Raw genomic sequence first — 12,941 nt, 5'->3', positions numbered from 1 at the left:
TGGTGTGATGATGTGGGCGGTCAGGCAGAGGAATGATGGCATGAATGCCAATAGGATGGGAATGTTGGTGAGGTATATGTGAGAAAGAGAGTGCTAACGTACATGGAGACTGGACATGGAGATGTGCATGCTGGGTTTAGAGTTATGGTGGGTTAGGTATGGAGTGCTATGACGGCCATGGTAACTGACCATTGGGATGCCAGTAATGTTGGAGTCTGGGAATGGCCAATAGGATGTGGGAGATAGTGCAGTGGAGGTTTGGTGATGAACATGGAAACTCGCCAATAACATAGCAGCGTTGGTGAGGTGGGCAGTAGGACACAGGATGAAGGATGTGGATACTGGATTTCAGAGTTTTAATTCAGAAATCTTTTGAGGTATCAAGTGGATTCAGTGAACAGTTAGGAAGGCAAATGCAATGTTTGCATTTGTTTTGAATGGACTAGAATACAAGAGCAGAAGTGAACTGTTGAGGCTGTACAAAGTTCTGGTCAGACGGCATTTTCTACATTGTGAGCAGCTATGAGCCCTGTGTCAAAGGAGGGATGTGTTACCCAAGGAAGTGACAGAGAAGGTCTACAAGAATGGTTCTGGGTTGTCATATGAGGAGAAGTTGAGGAATCTGAGCCAGAACACAATGCTGAGTAGATAGATGATGTGGGGCCTCACTGAAAATTATAGACAGTTACCTTGGATGAGGGGAATGGCCAATTCGATGGGGGCTAATAGTTGGGATGAATGTGTTGCTTGACGTGTAGATTGTCCAATGGGATGAGAGAAATGGTGTGGGAAAGTGAGAGTAATGATGGACATGGTGTGTGGAATGAGGATGGTGTGGAGGTTTGGAACAGTGTAGGGATGGGGATGATATGAGATATGTGATAGTGTGGAGGATGAAGACGGGGATGGAGATTGTTAAAAATCACACGGCACCAGGTTGTAGTCCAACAGGTTTATTTGGAAGTACCAGCATTCGCAGCACTGCTCCTTCATGAGGGAGCTGTGGAGCAGGACTATAAGACACAGACTTTATAGAAAAAGATCACAGTGTCATGCAACTGAAATGATATGTTGAACAAACCTAGATTGCTGTTAAGTCTTTCATCTTTTAGAATGGGCTGCAGGTTTCAGTTCATTAATATGTAAATCCCAGAACTTCTTTCAAGTCACATGCTTGAGATAACTTCAGGCTTTATTAGAAAAGAGATGACATTTCAGCTCAGACAATGCATTAACTGTGTGAAGTTAGAGCCTGTCTGTATCTTAATCTTGAGCCAGACTGGTTCTATTTCCAAAGTAGCAATTTGTAAAATGTTACATGGATTGCCTGCTTGCATTGACTGCTTGCAAATTGTGTGCTTTTTGAACAAAATAGAATCTATCTGCAATGACAATACTGTAAACGCAAAATCACCCCATAGACTTATATGAGTGTGTGTTTGCATGTAAGTCTCAGAGACTCTGAGTGATTTTACGTGGGTGTGTGGTAAAGACTGTGAGTGTGTACATGTAAGTGTTAATGCTTGTGAGAGGGTGTGTTTGCGTGTGTGCATTCTTAGTAGAGTGTGTGCATGAGTATGACGGAGAATAAGCCTGTGAGAGAGTATGTCCATGGGTGAGAGTGTGGGTGGTGTATGTGTGTGTATGATAGGGTCCATGTGAGTATGTAACAGTGTGTGGGTATTGTGTCGTGCGGTCCCCTGTGGTGTGGCATGAACCTAAAATCCTGGTTGAAGCTATCCTCATGGGTACCAAACTTATATGAGCCTCTGCCCGGCCACAGTGCAATGTTGCGTATCCCAAAGTCGGCCTTGGAGGACAGTCCCCTGAAGATCTGAGGCCGGATGTCCGTGACTGCTGAAGTGTTCCCTGACATCTTGATTTATTGTAGTCACGTGTACCCAAGTAGAGTGAAATACACAGGCAGGAGGCTGGAAGAACACAGCAAGCCAGGCAGCATCAGGAGGTGGAGATGTCGATGTTTCGGGTATAACTCTTCTTCAAGATCTCCTGATGCTGCCTTGCTTGCTGTGTCCTCCAGCCTCCTGCAGTATTTTTTGTCGTAATCTAAGTGCAGCTTTGTTTTGTGAGCAGAACAAGCAGATCATAACAAGCAAGGACATATAGATCAGAGGGTGTCTGGGCAGAGCCAGGCATACAGGTTACACTGCACAGAAGGTGCACAAAGCAGTTTCAACAACAGCAATATCAACATTATTTTAACTGAGAGGGGTCCTTGCAGCAGTCTAATAACAGCAGGGGATGAGGCCAGTTATGAGAGATTGAGGATGATGTGTGGAATGGGGACAGATTGGAGGAGAGTTGTGAGGGAAGGGGATGGTGTGTGGATTGGAGATGGGACTTCATCCAAACGCCAATCAAATGAAGGATACGAACGGAAGCCCCGCCCACTGCGACGGTTCCGTCACTGCCGTGAAGGCCAGCTTCCGGCTGAGCGGTCAGGGGGCGGGGCTTATGACCAGTTAAAGATGTCAGGGGACGACGGGGCTGGGTCTCCGGGCGGGGCGTGGTATCCGGGACAGGCGTCGTGGGGCGGGGCTTGATATTGGGGAAGAGACGTCAGTGGGCGGGGCGCGGTGTCCAGGATAGGCGTCGGAGGCCAGTCGAGGTGTCCGGGGAGGATGTCCAGGGGGGCGGGGCTGGGTTGCCCGTGGGCGTGGCTTGGCAAACCGGGTGAGGCGCTAGGGGGCGGGGCTTAGTTGCCAGGGCGGGGAATAAGTGGGCGGGGCTTGGTGTCCATGGGCGGAGGGCAAGGCTTCACACAGTGCTGAGTGTCTGGGAGTGAGGTCAGGGGGCGGGGCTACGTGTCCCGTAGTGACGTCAGGGGGCGGGGCTACGTGTCCGTAGTGACGTCAGGGGGCGGGGTTCTCAGCGCAATGGCGGTGGTGGTGGTTGCTCTCGGGTTGCAGCTGGAGCGAGCGGCGGTTGCGGCTCCCGCTCGAACAGGTACTGGGTGGGCAGAGTCATGCCCCTGTCACCCGGCCATTGTCAGCAGTGATGACCCATGTGCACCTGCATTAACCCCGTCTCTCTCTCTCTGGGCCTGAAGGTTGGCGGTTGATGTCGGCCTCGGCTGAAGCCTCGATAGCCCCGGACACGCGAGAGAACGAGACGGTCTCGCCGCGATTTGTGAACCGCAACCCCCGGAACCTGGAGCGTCTGGCGCTGGCGAGGAAGGACAACGGCTGGCAGAGCACCTGGCCGAGGGGCAGCTACTGGCACCGGTGAGCACCGGCCACCACATGGGACAGCACAGTACAGGCCCTTCGGCCCACCATGTTGTGCTGAGCATTTATCTAACATCAACCACATCTACACACCCTGCAAATTACTGCCGTCCATGTGCTTGTCCAGCAGTTGCTTAAATGTCCCTAATGTCACTGACTTTTCTACCACCGCTGGCAGTGCATTCCACACACCCACCGCTCTCTGAATAAAGAACCTACCTCTCACATCGCCCCTATACCTTCCTGCAGTCACCTTAAAATTCTGACCTCTTGTGACACCCATTTCTGCCCGGGGGTGGGGGGTGGGGAAGTCTCTGGCTATCTACTCTATCTAAGCCTCTCATTAACTTGTACACCTCTATCGGGAAAAATCCACTCCATCTTCCTTCGCTTTGCCCTTGAATGTATCTGTCCGCTTCCCCCTCTTCCAGCTTCTGCCCTCAGTTTGTCTAGTTCATTTGAACCGTGATCGACTTGACTTGACTACTTTATCCTCCTGGGGCATCCTCAACTTCAAAGTTGTGTCTGCACTCCAGAGGGCTGGCAGACTCAATGTGATGTGCAGATGGAGGTGTTTCATTCCCACTGAATCGATCGGCTCTTTTGGTTGTGGAGTGGTGTTAAAATGCACAGCTTGCGATGGCCGGGAATGGAACCGGGTCAACTGCTTGGAAGGCAGCTATGCTCACCACTATACCACCATCGCTACAGCCTGTGGCGCTCTAGAAATCAGCTGATGTGCCATAATAGTTCTTGACTCTAAATTTCGTTGTTGTTTTGTTGGAAATTTTGTAGTGAAATATTAGAATGGAGAAATCATAAAAGACCGGGTTTTACTGAGTGGATCGGTCTCCTGATGCCCCGCCTCACTTTTTAATACACACAAAGCAGCATTTCGGATTTCTCATCATCTGAAATCAATCAATAACAAAAATAGCACGAAAATCCCAGGGCAACCCTGGAACGATCACACAATTAAAACTTGTCAAGTTCTCAGAAAGGTTCACCGGACCGAAACGTGAACTCTGATTTCTCTTCATACAGCTTTACCACCGACTTCGGGTTTGGTTTCTGATTTACAGCGTAGTCATCGTCATCGAGATAGAGATGTACAGCTCGGATTGGCTCGGAATATGTGTCGTTCCCGAGGACCAGAGGAAGAGATTCTGCTCGAGTGTTGTCGGTTCGACGCAGCAGACTGTGCTGGCGGGGGAAGTACCACGGGGATCGTGTTGCGAGTCGTCGGAGCTGCTGGAGACCATTGCTGGATCGTGATTGAACGTTGGAGGATCGTTTGGTTGTGCTGACCTGCTCTTGGTGGATCTTCATGCTGGCTTCGACCTAACGCCAATTCAGGGACGAGCCACCCTCAGAGCTATGGCCTCGACAGCTGCCCGCAGCCCTGGCCAGGGGGTTCGAAACACAGTCAGGGTGACTGTGAAGAAGATTGAGGATCATACACCACTCGACCGCACCGTGTTTTTCAAGAAAGTACTGTTGGGATGCTGTGGGTTTGCTGCTGTGGATGTGTGCTGCCAGACCGGGCCATCTTCCAATTCATTTGGAGATCAAAGATGGACCGGGTCCGAAGAGACTCAATGTACAAAGACCGGTGCAATGGGGGAAAAAAACACGCCCAATGCCACCCTCACCCTGATGGCCACCTTTGTGTGTCGCTGCATCAAGCTGTGCGTGGATCCCCGGTAAGCAAACACCAAGTGTCACTACGTACTGAGGTTCTACCTGTCCCCGGTGTTGCGAAGGATGGGCCTGGCCTCGCTGCCGCGGAACGCTCCGAGTAGTTGGACCGTTCTGTATCATCTGTCCTTCGTGGAGAAATTTATGAGGAAAAACACCTTTGACCACAAGTCCATCAGGAAGTGGTCAGCACGTAGCGTCCTTGAGACCCTTCGGGAAAAGGAGAGGGCGGATCCTGTCGAGCGGTTCCCTGAGCAGACTGTCAAAGCCATTTGGCAGAATGCCTCATCGCCAGAACATTCCAACAAGCACCAAGACGTGGCTTGGCTGGTGGTGAGAAGGGCTCTGCCTGTGAGATCCTTCATGCACGCCCGGACTCTCTGCCGCACCGCACGCTGCCCTTGAAGTGGCTGCGGGGGGGACGAGACTGTCACACACCTCCTTCTGGAATGTGCCTATGCAGAGGAAGTCTGGAGAGGAATGCAGTGGTGCTTGCCGAGGTTCGTCCCGAGCAGCGCTGTGACGCGGGACTCCGTGCTCTATGGCCTGTTCCCCGGGACTCACACCGAGACGAACATTAACTGCGCCTGGAGGATCATCAACTCGGTGAAGGAGGCTCTCTGGGCGGTCCGAAACCTGTTGATCTTCCAGCTGAAGGAGTTAACCCCGACCGAGTGTTGCAGACTGGCACATTCCAAGGTCCAAGACTACGTGTTGAGGGACGCACTGAAGCTTGGGGCAGCTGCCGCCAAGGCGCGGTGGGGAAAGACCACCGTGTAAGATCAGCCTGCCTAAAGAAGAACAGGGGGCCCATGCGGACGTTTTTTTGGGCTCTGCTGATGCCTCAGCCAAATATATGTACAAGATTGAAAAATGCACAGGATTGTAAATGACAAGGATAAATTCGAATCTGTTTTTGTAAATGTGGACATATGTATGGCATGATCAAATGTACAGACCATCAAATCATTTTATGAATAAAGTATATTTTTGAAATTAAAATAAATGTGTACTGTCTGCAGGATTTCCCTGGGGCAGGCTACTTCGATGTGACCTTCAGAAGTGTGAAGCAGTGCGAACAGCTCCTGAAGGTCTTCAAGGAGAAGGAAGGCGAGCCGCTGTTTTCCATCTTGTCAGCGAACCCATTGTGTGTGCTTCCTGCACAGAGGAATCGTGTTGTTACAATCCATATGTTCCAGCGGCTGATGTCCTGACCTTCCTGGGAAGGTGCGTCCAAGTTGAGGGAGAAGCCACTGATGTGATCGACCCTTTTGCGATCTGGACCAGTAAGCGGCAGGTCAGGGTAACTCTGAGGGCCGATGATAGTGGGAACATCCTCCACCCACCCTCGAGCTTCACAATCGGAGGGAGCAGAGACTACCTGACATATGCAGGGCAGCCGAAAGTGTGCCGAACCTGCGGGAAGTCGGGACACGTGGCGGCGGATTGCAAAGTGAGCATCTGCAGGAACTGCAAACAGGAGGGTCACTTGACTAAGGACTGTCAGGAAGAAAAGAGCTGCAACCTGTGCGGAGAGGCGGGCCATATGTATAAGACCTGCCCAAGACGGGGGGGGGGCCCACTTACGCACAGATGGCTGGAGGTGGCAATGTGACCCGTGGACCCCCAAAGAACAGTAAGGGCCACCCGGACAGCAGTGAAACGGAGTCTGGTGACACCCAGAAAGAAGAACAGGCTGGAGTGGAGGAGGCGGCAGCCAGCGGAGAGACACAGCAGCTGATCCTAGCTCTAGCTGGGCAGATGGAAGAAATGGAGGAGGAGGTAATCAAGCAGGCAGAGGAGTCGATACCTGTTAAAAACAGGAGGAGGAAATCTTGCCAGGCTCCCAAAGCCCCCCAGCAAAAGGGGAAAAGACAGCTGCACGAGGGAGGGACGGCCAGCTCTTCGGAGGGGGAAGATGGACGCAAAGAAGGCCATCACCAACAGAAGAAGAGACAGAGCGCCGTCAGTAAAGAGGAGGGCATTTCCTCCCAACCAGGAAACACCGGATCCCCAGAAGTCCACCCTCCACCCAGTGAGAACCAGGAGGTACCCACTGGCCCACAACTACAGGCAACCGAGATCTGTGATCCTCTGACAGTCCCACTGTCAGACACAGAACTGGACAGGGAGGACCCTTGCCTTGGCTCAATGACACCAGAGCGGGAAAATGACCCCAGTGAGGGGCTGGATAGCTACCTCAGCCCAGCGAAGGTCCAGCAGTTCCTGCTTACCATGGGGATGTAGACAAGCTACCCCAGAGACAGGACAGTCAAATGGACAATGGTAACCCCATAAACTGGGCGTTAAAGAAGATTAATTTGCTTTCAGATAACAGGGCACCCACTCTTTAGGTGGGTTCCGCTGAAGCCACAGCCAAATACCAAGAGACTGGATAGTTAATAAAGGTAAATGTTAACAGGATAACTGTGAATTCGATTAATTAAGTTTGTTCTTTGTAATGTTAAGACATGCAATGTATAAAACTATGAACAACATGGAAAAATTGTCCAAGTACCAGAGATTTATTTACATGAATAAAGTATATTTTGAAATTAAAAAAAAAACGTGTACTGTCTGCAGGATTTCCCTGGGGCAGGCTACTTTGATGTGACCTTCAGAAGCATGAAGCAGTGCGAACAGCTCCTGAAGGTCTTCAAGGAGAAGGAAGGCGAGCCGCTGTTTTCCATCTTGTCAGCGAACCCATTGTGTGTGCTTCCTGCACAGAGGATTCGGGTTGTTACAATCCATATGTACAACACCTATGTTCCAGCGGCTGATGTCCTGACCTTCCTGGGAAGGTGCGTCCAAGTTGAGGGAGAAGCCACTGATGTGATCGACCCCTTTGGGATCTGGACCAGTAAGCGGCAGGTCAGGGTAACTCTGAGGGCCGATGATAGTAGGAACCTCCTCCACCCACCCTCGAGGTTCGCAATTGGAGGGAGCAGAGGCTACCTGACATATGCAGGGCAGCCGAATGTGTGCCGAACCTGCGGGAAGTCGGGACACGTGGCGACGGATTGCAAAGTGACCAGCTGCAGGAACTGCAAACAGGAGGGTCACTTGACTAAGGACTGTCAGGAAGAAAAGAGCTGCAAACTGTGTGGAGAGGCGGGCCATATGTATAAGACCTGCCCAAGACAGGGGGGCCCCACTTACGCACAGATGGCTGGAGGTGGCAATGAGAGCCGTGGAACCCCAAAGACCAGTAAGGTCCACCCAGACAGCAGGGAAAAGGAGTCTGGAGTGGAAAGAAGAACAGGCTGGAGTGGAGGAGGCGGCAGCCAGCGGAGAGACACAGCAGCTGATCCAAGCTGTAGCCGGGCAGATGGAAGAAATGGAGGAGGAGGAGGTAATCAAGCAGGCAGAGGAGTCGATACCTGTTAAAAACAGGAAGAGGAAATCTTCCCAAGACCCCAAAGCCTCCCAGCAAAAGGGGAAAAGACAGCTGCACGAGGGAGGGACAGCCAGCTCTTCGGAGGGGGAAGATGGACGCAAAGAAGGCCATCACCAACAGAAGAAGAGACAGAGCGCCGTCGGTAAAGAGGAGGGCATTTCCTCCCAACCAGGAAACAACGGACCCCCCGAAGTCCACCCTCCACCCAGTGAGAACCAGGGGGTACCCACTGCCCCACAACTACAGGCAACCGAGAGCTGTGATCCTCTGACAGTCCCATTCTCAGACACAGAACTAGACAGGGAGGACCCTTGTCTTGGCTGAATGACACCAGAGAGGGTAAATGACCCCAGTGAGGAGCTGGATAGCTACCTCAGCCCAGCGAAGGTCCAGCAGTTCGTGCTTACCATGGGGATGTAGACAAGCTACCCCAGAGACAGGACAATCAAATGGAAAATGGTAACCCCATAAACTGGGGTTTAAAGAAGTTTCATTTGCTTTCATATAACAGGGCACCCACTCCGTAGGTGGATTCCGCTGAAGCCACAGCAAAATACCGAGAGACTGCAGAGTGAATAAAGGTAAATGTTAATAGGATAACTGTGAATTCGATTAATTAAATTTGTTCTTTGTAATGTTAAGACATGCAATGTATATAACTATGAACAACATGGAAAAATTGTACAAGTACCAGAGATTTATTTAAATGAATAAAGTATATTTTGAAATAAAAATAAGATGTACAGCTCGGAAACAGAACCTTCGGTCCAACCTGCCCATGCCGACCAGATATCCCAACCCAATCTAGTCCCACCTGCCAGCACCCGGCCCATATCCTTCCAAACCCTTCCTATTCATATACCCATCCAAATGCCTCGAAAATGTTGCAATTGTACCAACCTCCACCACTTCCTCTGGCAGCTCATTCCACACACGTACCACCCTCTGGATGAAAGCGTTGCCCCTTTTGGTCGCTTTTACATCTTTCGCCTCTCACACTAAACCTATGCCCTCTAGTTCTGGATTCCCTGACACCAAGGAAAAGACTTTGTCTATTTATCCTATCCATGCCCCACATAATTCTGCAGTTCTTTCAGTTTCTAAAACTTCTCAAGAGTTTTCTTAGAAAACAAAAACGGCAAAAACAGAGGAACCATTAGACTGAGGCCACGCTGCAGTAATTGTGGAGAGGAGGGAATTCCGGGTAACAGTTCGGGAAGCAGAACCCTCTCGAGGAATATGTATTAATTTGATGTTCGATCCCGTTGATAGATTTGCAGTTTTTTCTTTTACTTTGTAGAGGAGGGGGAGGTGTCAGTCAGCAGTAAGGGGTTTTCACAGGAGGGCATGATTTGGAGATGCCAGTGTTGGACTGGGGTATAGGAAGTTAAAAATCACACAACACCAGGTTATAGTCCAACAGGTTTAATTGGAAGCACTAGCTTTCAGAGCGCTGCTCCTTCATCAGGTGGTTGTCCGAAATCTAGAGCTTCCAATTAAATCTGTTGGACTATAACCTGGTGTTGTGTGATGTTTAACTTCACAGCAAGGGTTAGTCATGGGCAGCTGTTTAGTGAAGGTCGCTTCCACTGATGTGGGAAGGCAGTGCACGCAAAACCCTCCCTGCCCTAGATAGGTAACCTGAACCAAGATGGGCTTTCCAAGGTCAGGGGGTGCAGAGTGCTGAGGCCGCTGTCATCATTTAGTTCCCATGGGTCCCAAGTCCTTGGGATGCCGTGGCGCCTTAATGATGAATGGGATTGTGTGGAACCGAGACAGGGTCGTGGCAGAACAGTGTCGAGAGTGTGTTGCTGGAAACGCACAGCAGGGAAATCGATGTTTCGGGCTCCAGCATCTGCAGACCTCCCTGTCTCCGAGCAGAACAGTGTTATCCGCTCAGGTTTAAGCAGAACGTCCGCAGCTACTCCCGCAGTTCCAACGAAACACAAAGCGCTATCCGGGATGGCAAACGTACGGGGTGGGGTCAGCAAGCACAGAGTCGGGTGATCCCGGTTCGTGAGGGGAAAAAGAAAACGTAGTGCGGTGAAATTGACATAGGAAGTGAAATTGACATTGTCAGAGCAACCCAGCACAGGAACGATTTAGAGGGGCATGGAGGGGCGGTGGGCATGATGGAAAGGATAGGGTCAAGGGAGGGCACAGACGGCTGTGTAAGGGCATGAACAAGTGCTAACCTTCATGGTGTGGTGGGGGGATGAAGGTCGGTTCTGCAGGCAATGATAGTCTCCAGCTGAGAGTCATGAGAACTAGGAATCAGTGTGTGTATGGGGGGGGGGTGGCTGTGTGTGTGTGTGTGTGTGTGTGTGTGTGAGTGCACGCGTGTGTGCGTGGCTGCATGTGTGTGTGTGTGGCTGCATGTGTGTGTGTGTGGGTGCATGTGTGTGTGTGTGTCCGTGTGTGGGTGCAGGCATGTGTGTGTGTGGGTGCATGTGTGGGTGTGTGCGGCTGTGTGTGTGTGTCAGTGTGTATGTGCATGTAGGGATATGCGGGTCTGTGAGAGTGTGTGTAGGTGCATGTGTGTGAGTGTACTGGGGTATCAGTTTGTGAGAAGGTGCGTGAGTGGCTGTGAATGTGAAAGTGTTTGAGTGAGTTTATGAGAGAGAGCCTGTGTTTGAGAGAGGGTATGCATGTGTGTGTGGGTCGGTAGGAGTGTGCTTTTGTGTGTGTGCGTGTACTTGTGAGTGTCGGTGAAATAGTATACAGTGCAGTGTTGTCACGTGTCGTGTGACATGAACCAAAGTGACCAGTTAAAGTCATCTCCATGGGTACGAAACTTGACTATCAGCCTCTGCTTGGCCACTTTGCATTGTTGGCTGTCCCACAGTCTGCCTTGGAGGATTGTCACCCAGGTGTCCGAGACCGAAAGGCACAGAGCGCTGAAGTGCTCTCCGACTGGGAGGCTAGAGCCAGTCTGACTCAAGATTGGGACACAGACAGACTTTAACCTCACACCTTTAATGCATTGTCTGAGCTGAGATGGCATCTCTTGTTAGACAACCTGAAGTTATCTCGACAACGTAACTTTAAAAAGGTTCTGAGGATCTCATATTAAAGAACGGAAACTAGTGAACCCATTATAAAAGATGAAAGGCTTAACCTAAATGTGTTTAATATATCATTCCAGCTGCATGAAACTGTAAACCTTTTGCTATCAATACTGCGTCTTATGGTCCTTCTTTTCATCAGGTTGATCTACATCAGAAACACTCCATCCATTATTTATCCTTCAAAGAAAATCAGTCACCTTCATCAGACACTACCTTCCCTTAACAAATCCATGATGACTATCTCGGATGATGACGTGGAGGAGCCTGTGGTGGACTGGGGAGGACAAAGTTCAAAATCACACAATACCAGGTTATCGTCCAAGTATCTTTCGGAGCACTCCTAAAACTAGTGCTTCCAAATAAAGCTGTTGGACTGTAATCTGGTGTTGTGTGATTTTTAACTTTATCCTGGATTAAACTTTCACTCACTGTGTGGTCATTTCTATCATCTCTCAGAGATTAATCGAGTCATTTTCTCATACTGGAAATATAAAAACAACTGGTCTCCACTCCTCCTATTTCTGACCTGCACCTAAAACAATAACATTACCGATTCGATATGATAAATAACGTTGTTTGGATATTTGTGAACTGTCCACCCACATTTCACTTGATATTAGGCTGTAGTTCACATAAAACAAAATGAGAGTAATGTTGAAATGCGTGAAATCCGGAAACATTTCTTTCGAAATAAGATGGAAAACCAAGGAATTCTGCCATGACCCTCGCCTATTTGAACCGTGATCGACTGGACTCCTTCATCCTACTGGGGACATCCTCAACTTCAAAGTAATGTCTGCACTCCAGAGGTCTGGCAGTCTCAATGTGATGTGCAGATGGAGGTGGTTCATGACCACTGAATCGATCGGCTCTTTTGGTTGTGGAGTGGTGTTAAAATGCACTCCTTGCGATGGCCACGAATCGAAGCCGGGTCAACTGCTTGGAAGGCAGCTTTGCTCACCACTATACCACCATCGCTTCAACTTTAAAAAGGTTCTGAGGTTCTCATATTAAAGAACTGAAACTAGTAAACCCATTATAAAAGATGAAAGGCTTAACCTAAATGTTTTTAATATATCATTTCAGCTGCATGAAACTGTAATCCTTTTGCTATAAATACTGCGTCTTATGGTCCTTCTTATCATCAGGTTGATCTACATCGGATACACTCCATCCATTCTTTATCCTTCAAAGAAAATCAGTCACCTTCATCAGACACGACCTTCCCTTAACAAATCCATGATGACTATCTCGGATGATGACGTGGAGCAGCCTGTGGTGGACTGGGGAGGACAAAGTTCAAAATCACACAATACCAGGTTATCGTCCAAGTAGGTTTCGGAGCACTCCTAAAAGTAGTGCTTCCAAATAAAGCTGTTGGACTGTAATCTGGTGTGTGATTTTTAACTTTATCCCTCAGGATTCCCTCCAACAACTTGCCCACCACTGAGATCAGGCTCACTGGTCTATAGTTCCCTGGCTTGCCTTTACCACCCTTCTTAAACAGTGGCACCACGTTTGCAAAACTTC

At 49.7% G+C, this 12,941-nt stretch overlaps 1 protein-coding gene across 1 annotated transcript; it reads left to right on the top strand.

The window, feature by feature from the left end:
- The first annotated feature begins 2,897 nt into the window (after positions 1-2,897).
- Positions 2,898-7,475, top strand: LOC140486109 (uncharacterized). The gene is made up of 2 exons (XM_072584763.1): positions 2,898-2,967; positions 3,071-7,475. The coding sequence occupies exon 2, from the start codon at positions 6,540-6,542 to the stop codon at positions 7,191-7,193; it is 654 nt and encodes a 217-aa protein (XP_072440864.1). The 5' UTR covers positions 2,898-2,967; positions 3,071-6,539; the 3' UTR covers positions 7,194-7,475.
- Positions 7,476-12,941: the final 5,466 nt, after the last annotated feature.

This window comes from Chiloscyllium punctatum, chromosome 15 (assembly GCF_047496795.1).
Source record: "Chiloscyllium punctatum isolate Juve2018m chromosome 15, sChiPun1.3, whole genome shotgun sequence".
Lineage (NCBI taxonomy): Eukaryota > Metazoa > Chordata > Chondrichthyes > Orectolobiformes > Hemiscylliidae > Chiloscyllium > Chiloscyllium punctatum.
This window is presented reverse-complemented; position numbering and strand designations above follow the sequence as displayed.

Bases quoted from the DNA above. Each gene is read 5' to 3' on its own strand.
- LOC140486109 (XM_072584763.1), top strand. From the start codon at position 6,540: ATGGCTGGAGGTGGCAATGTGACCCGTGGACCCCCAAAGAACAGTAAG.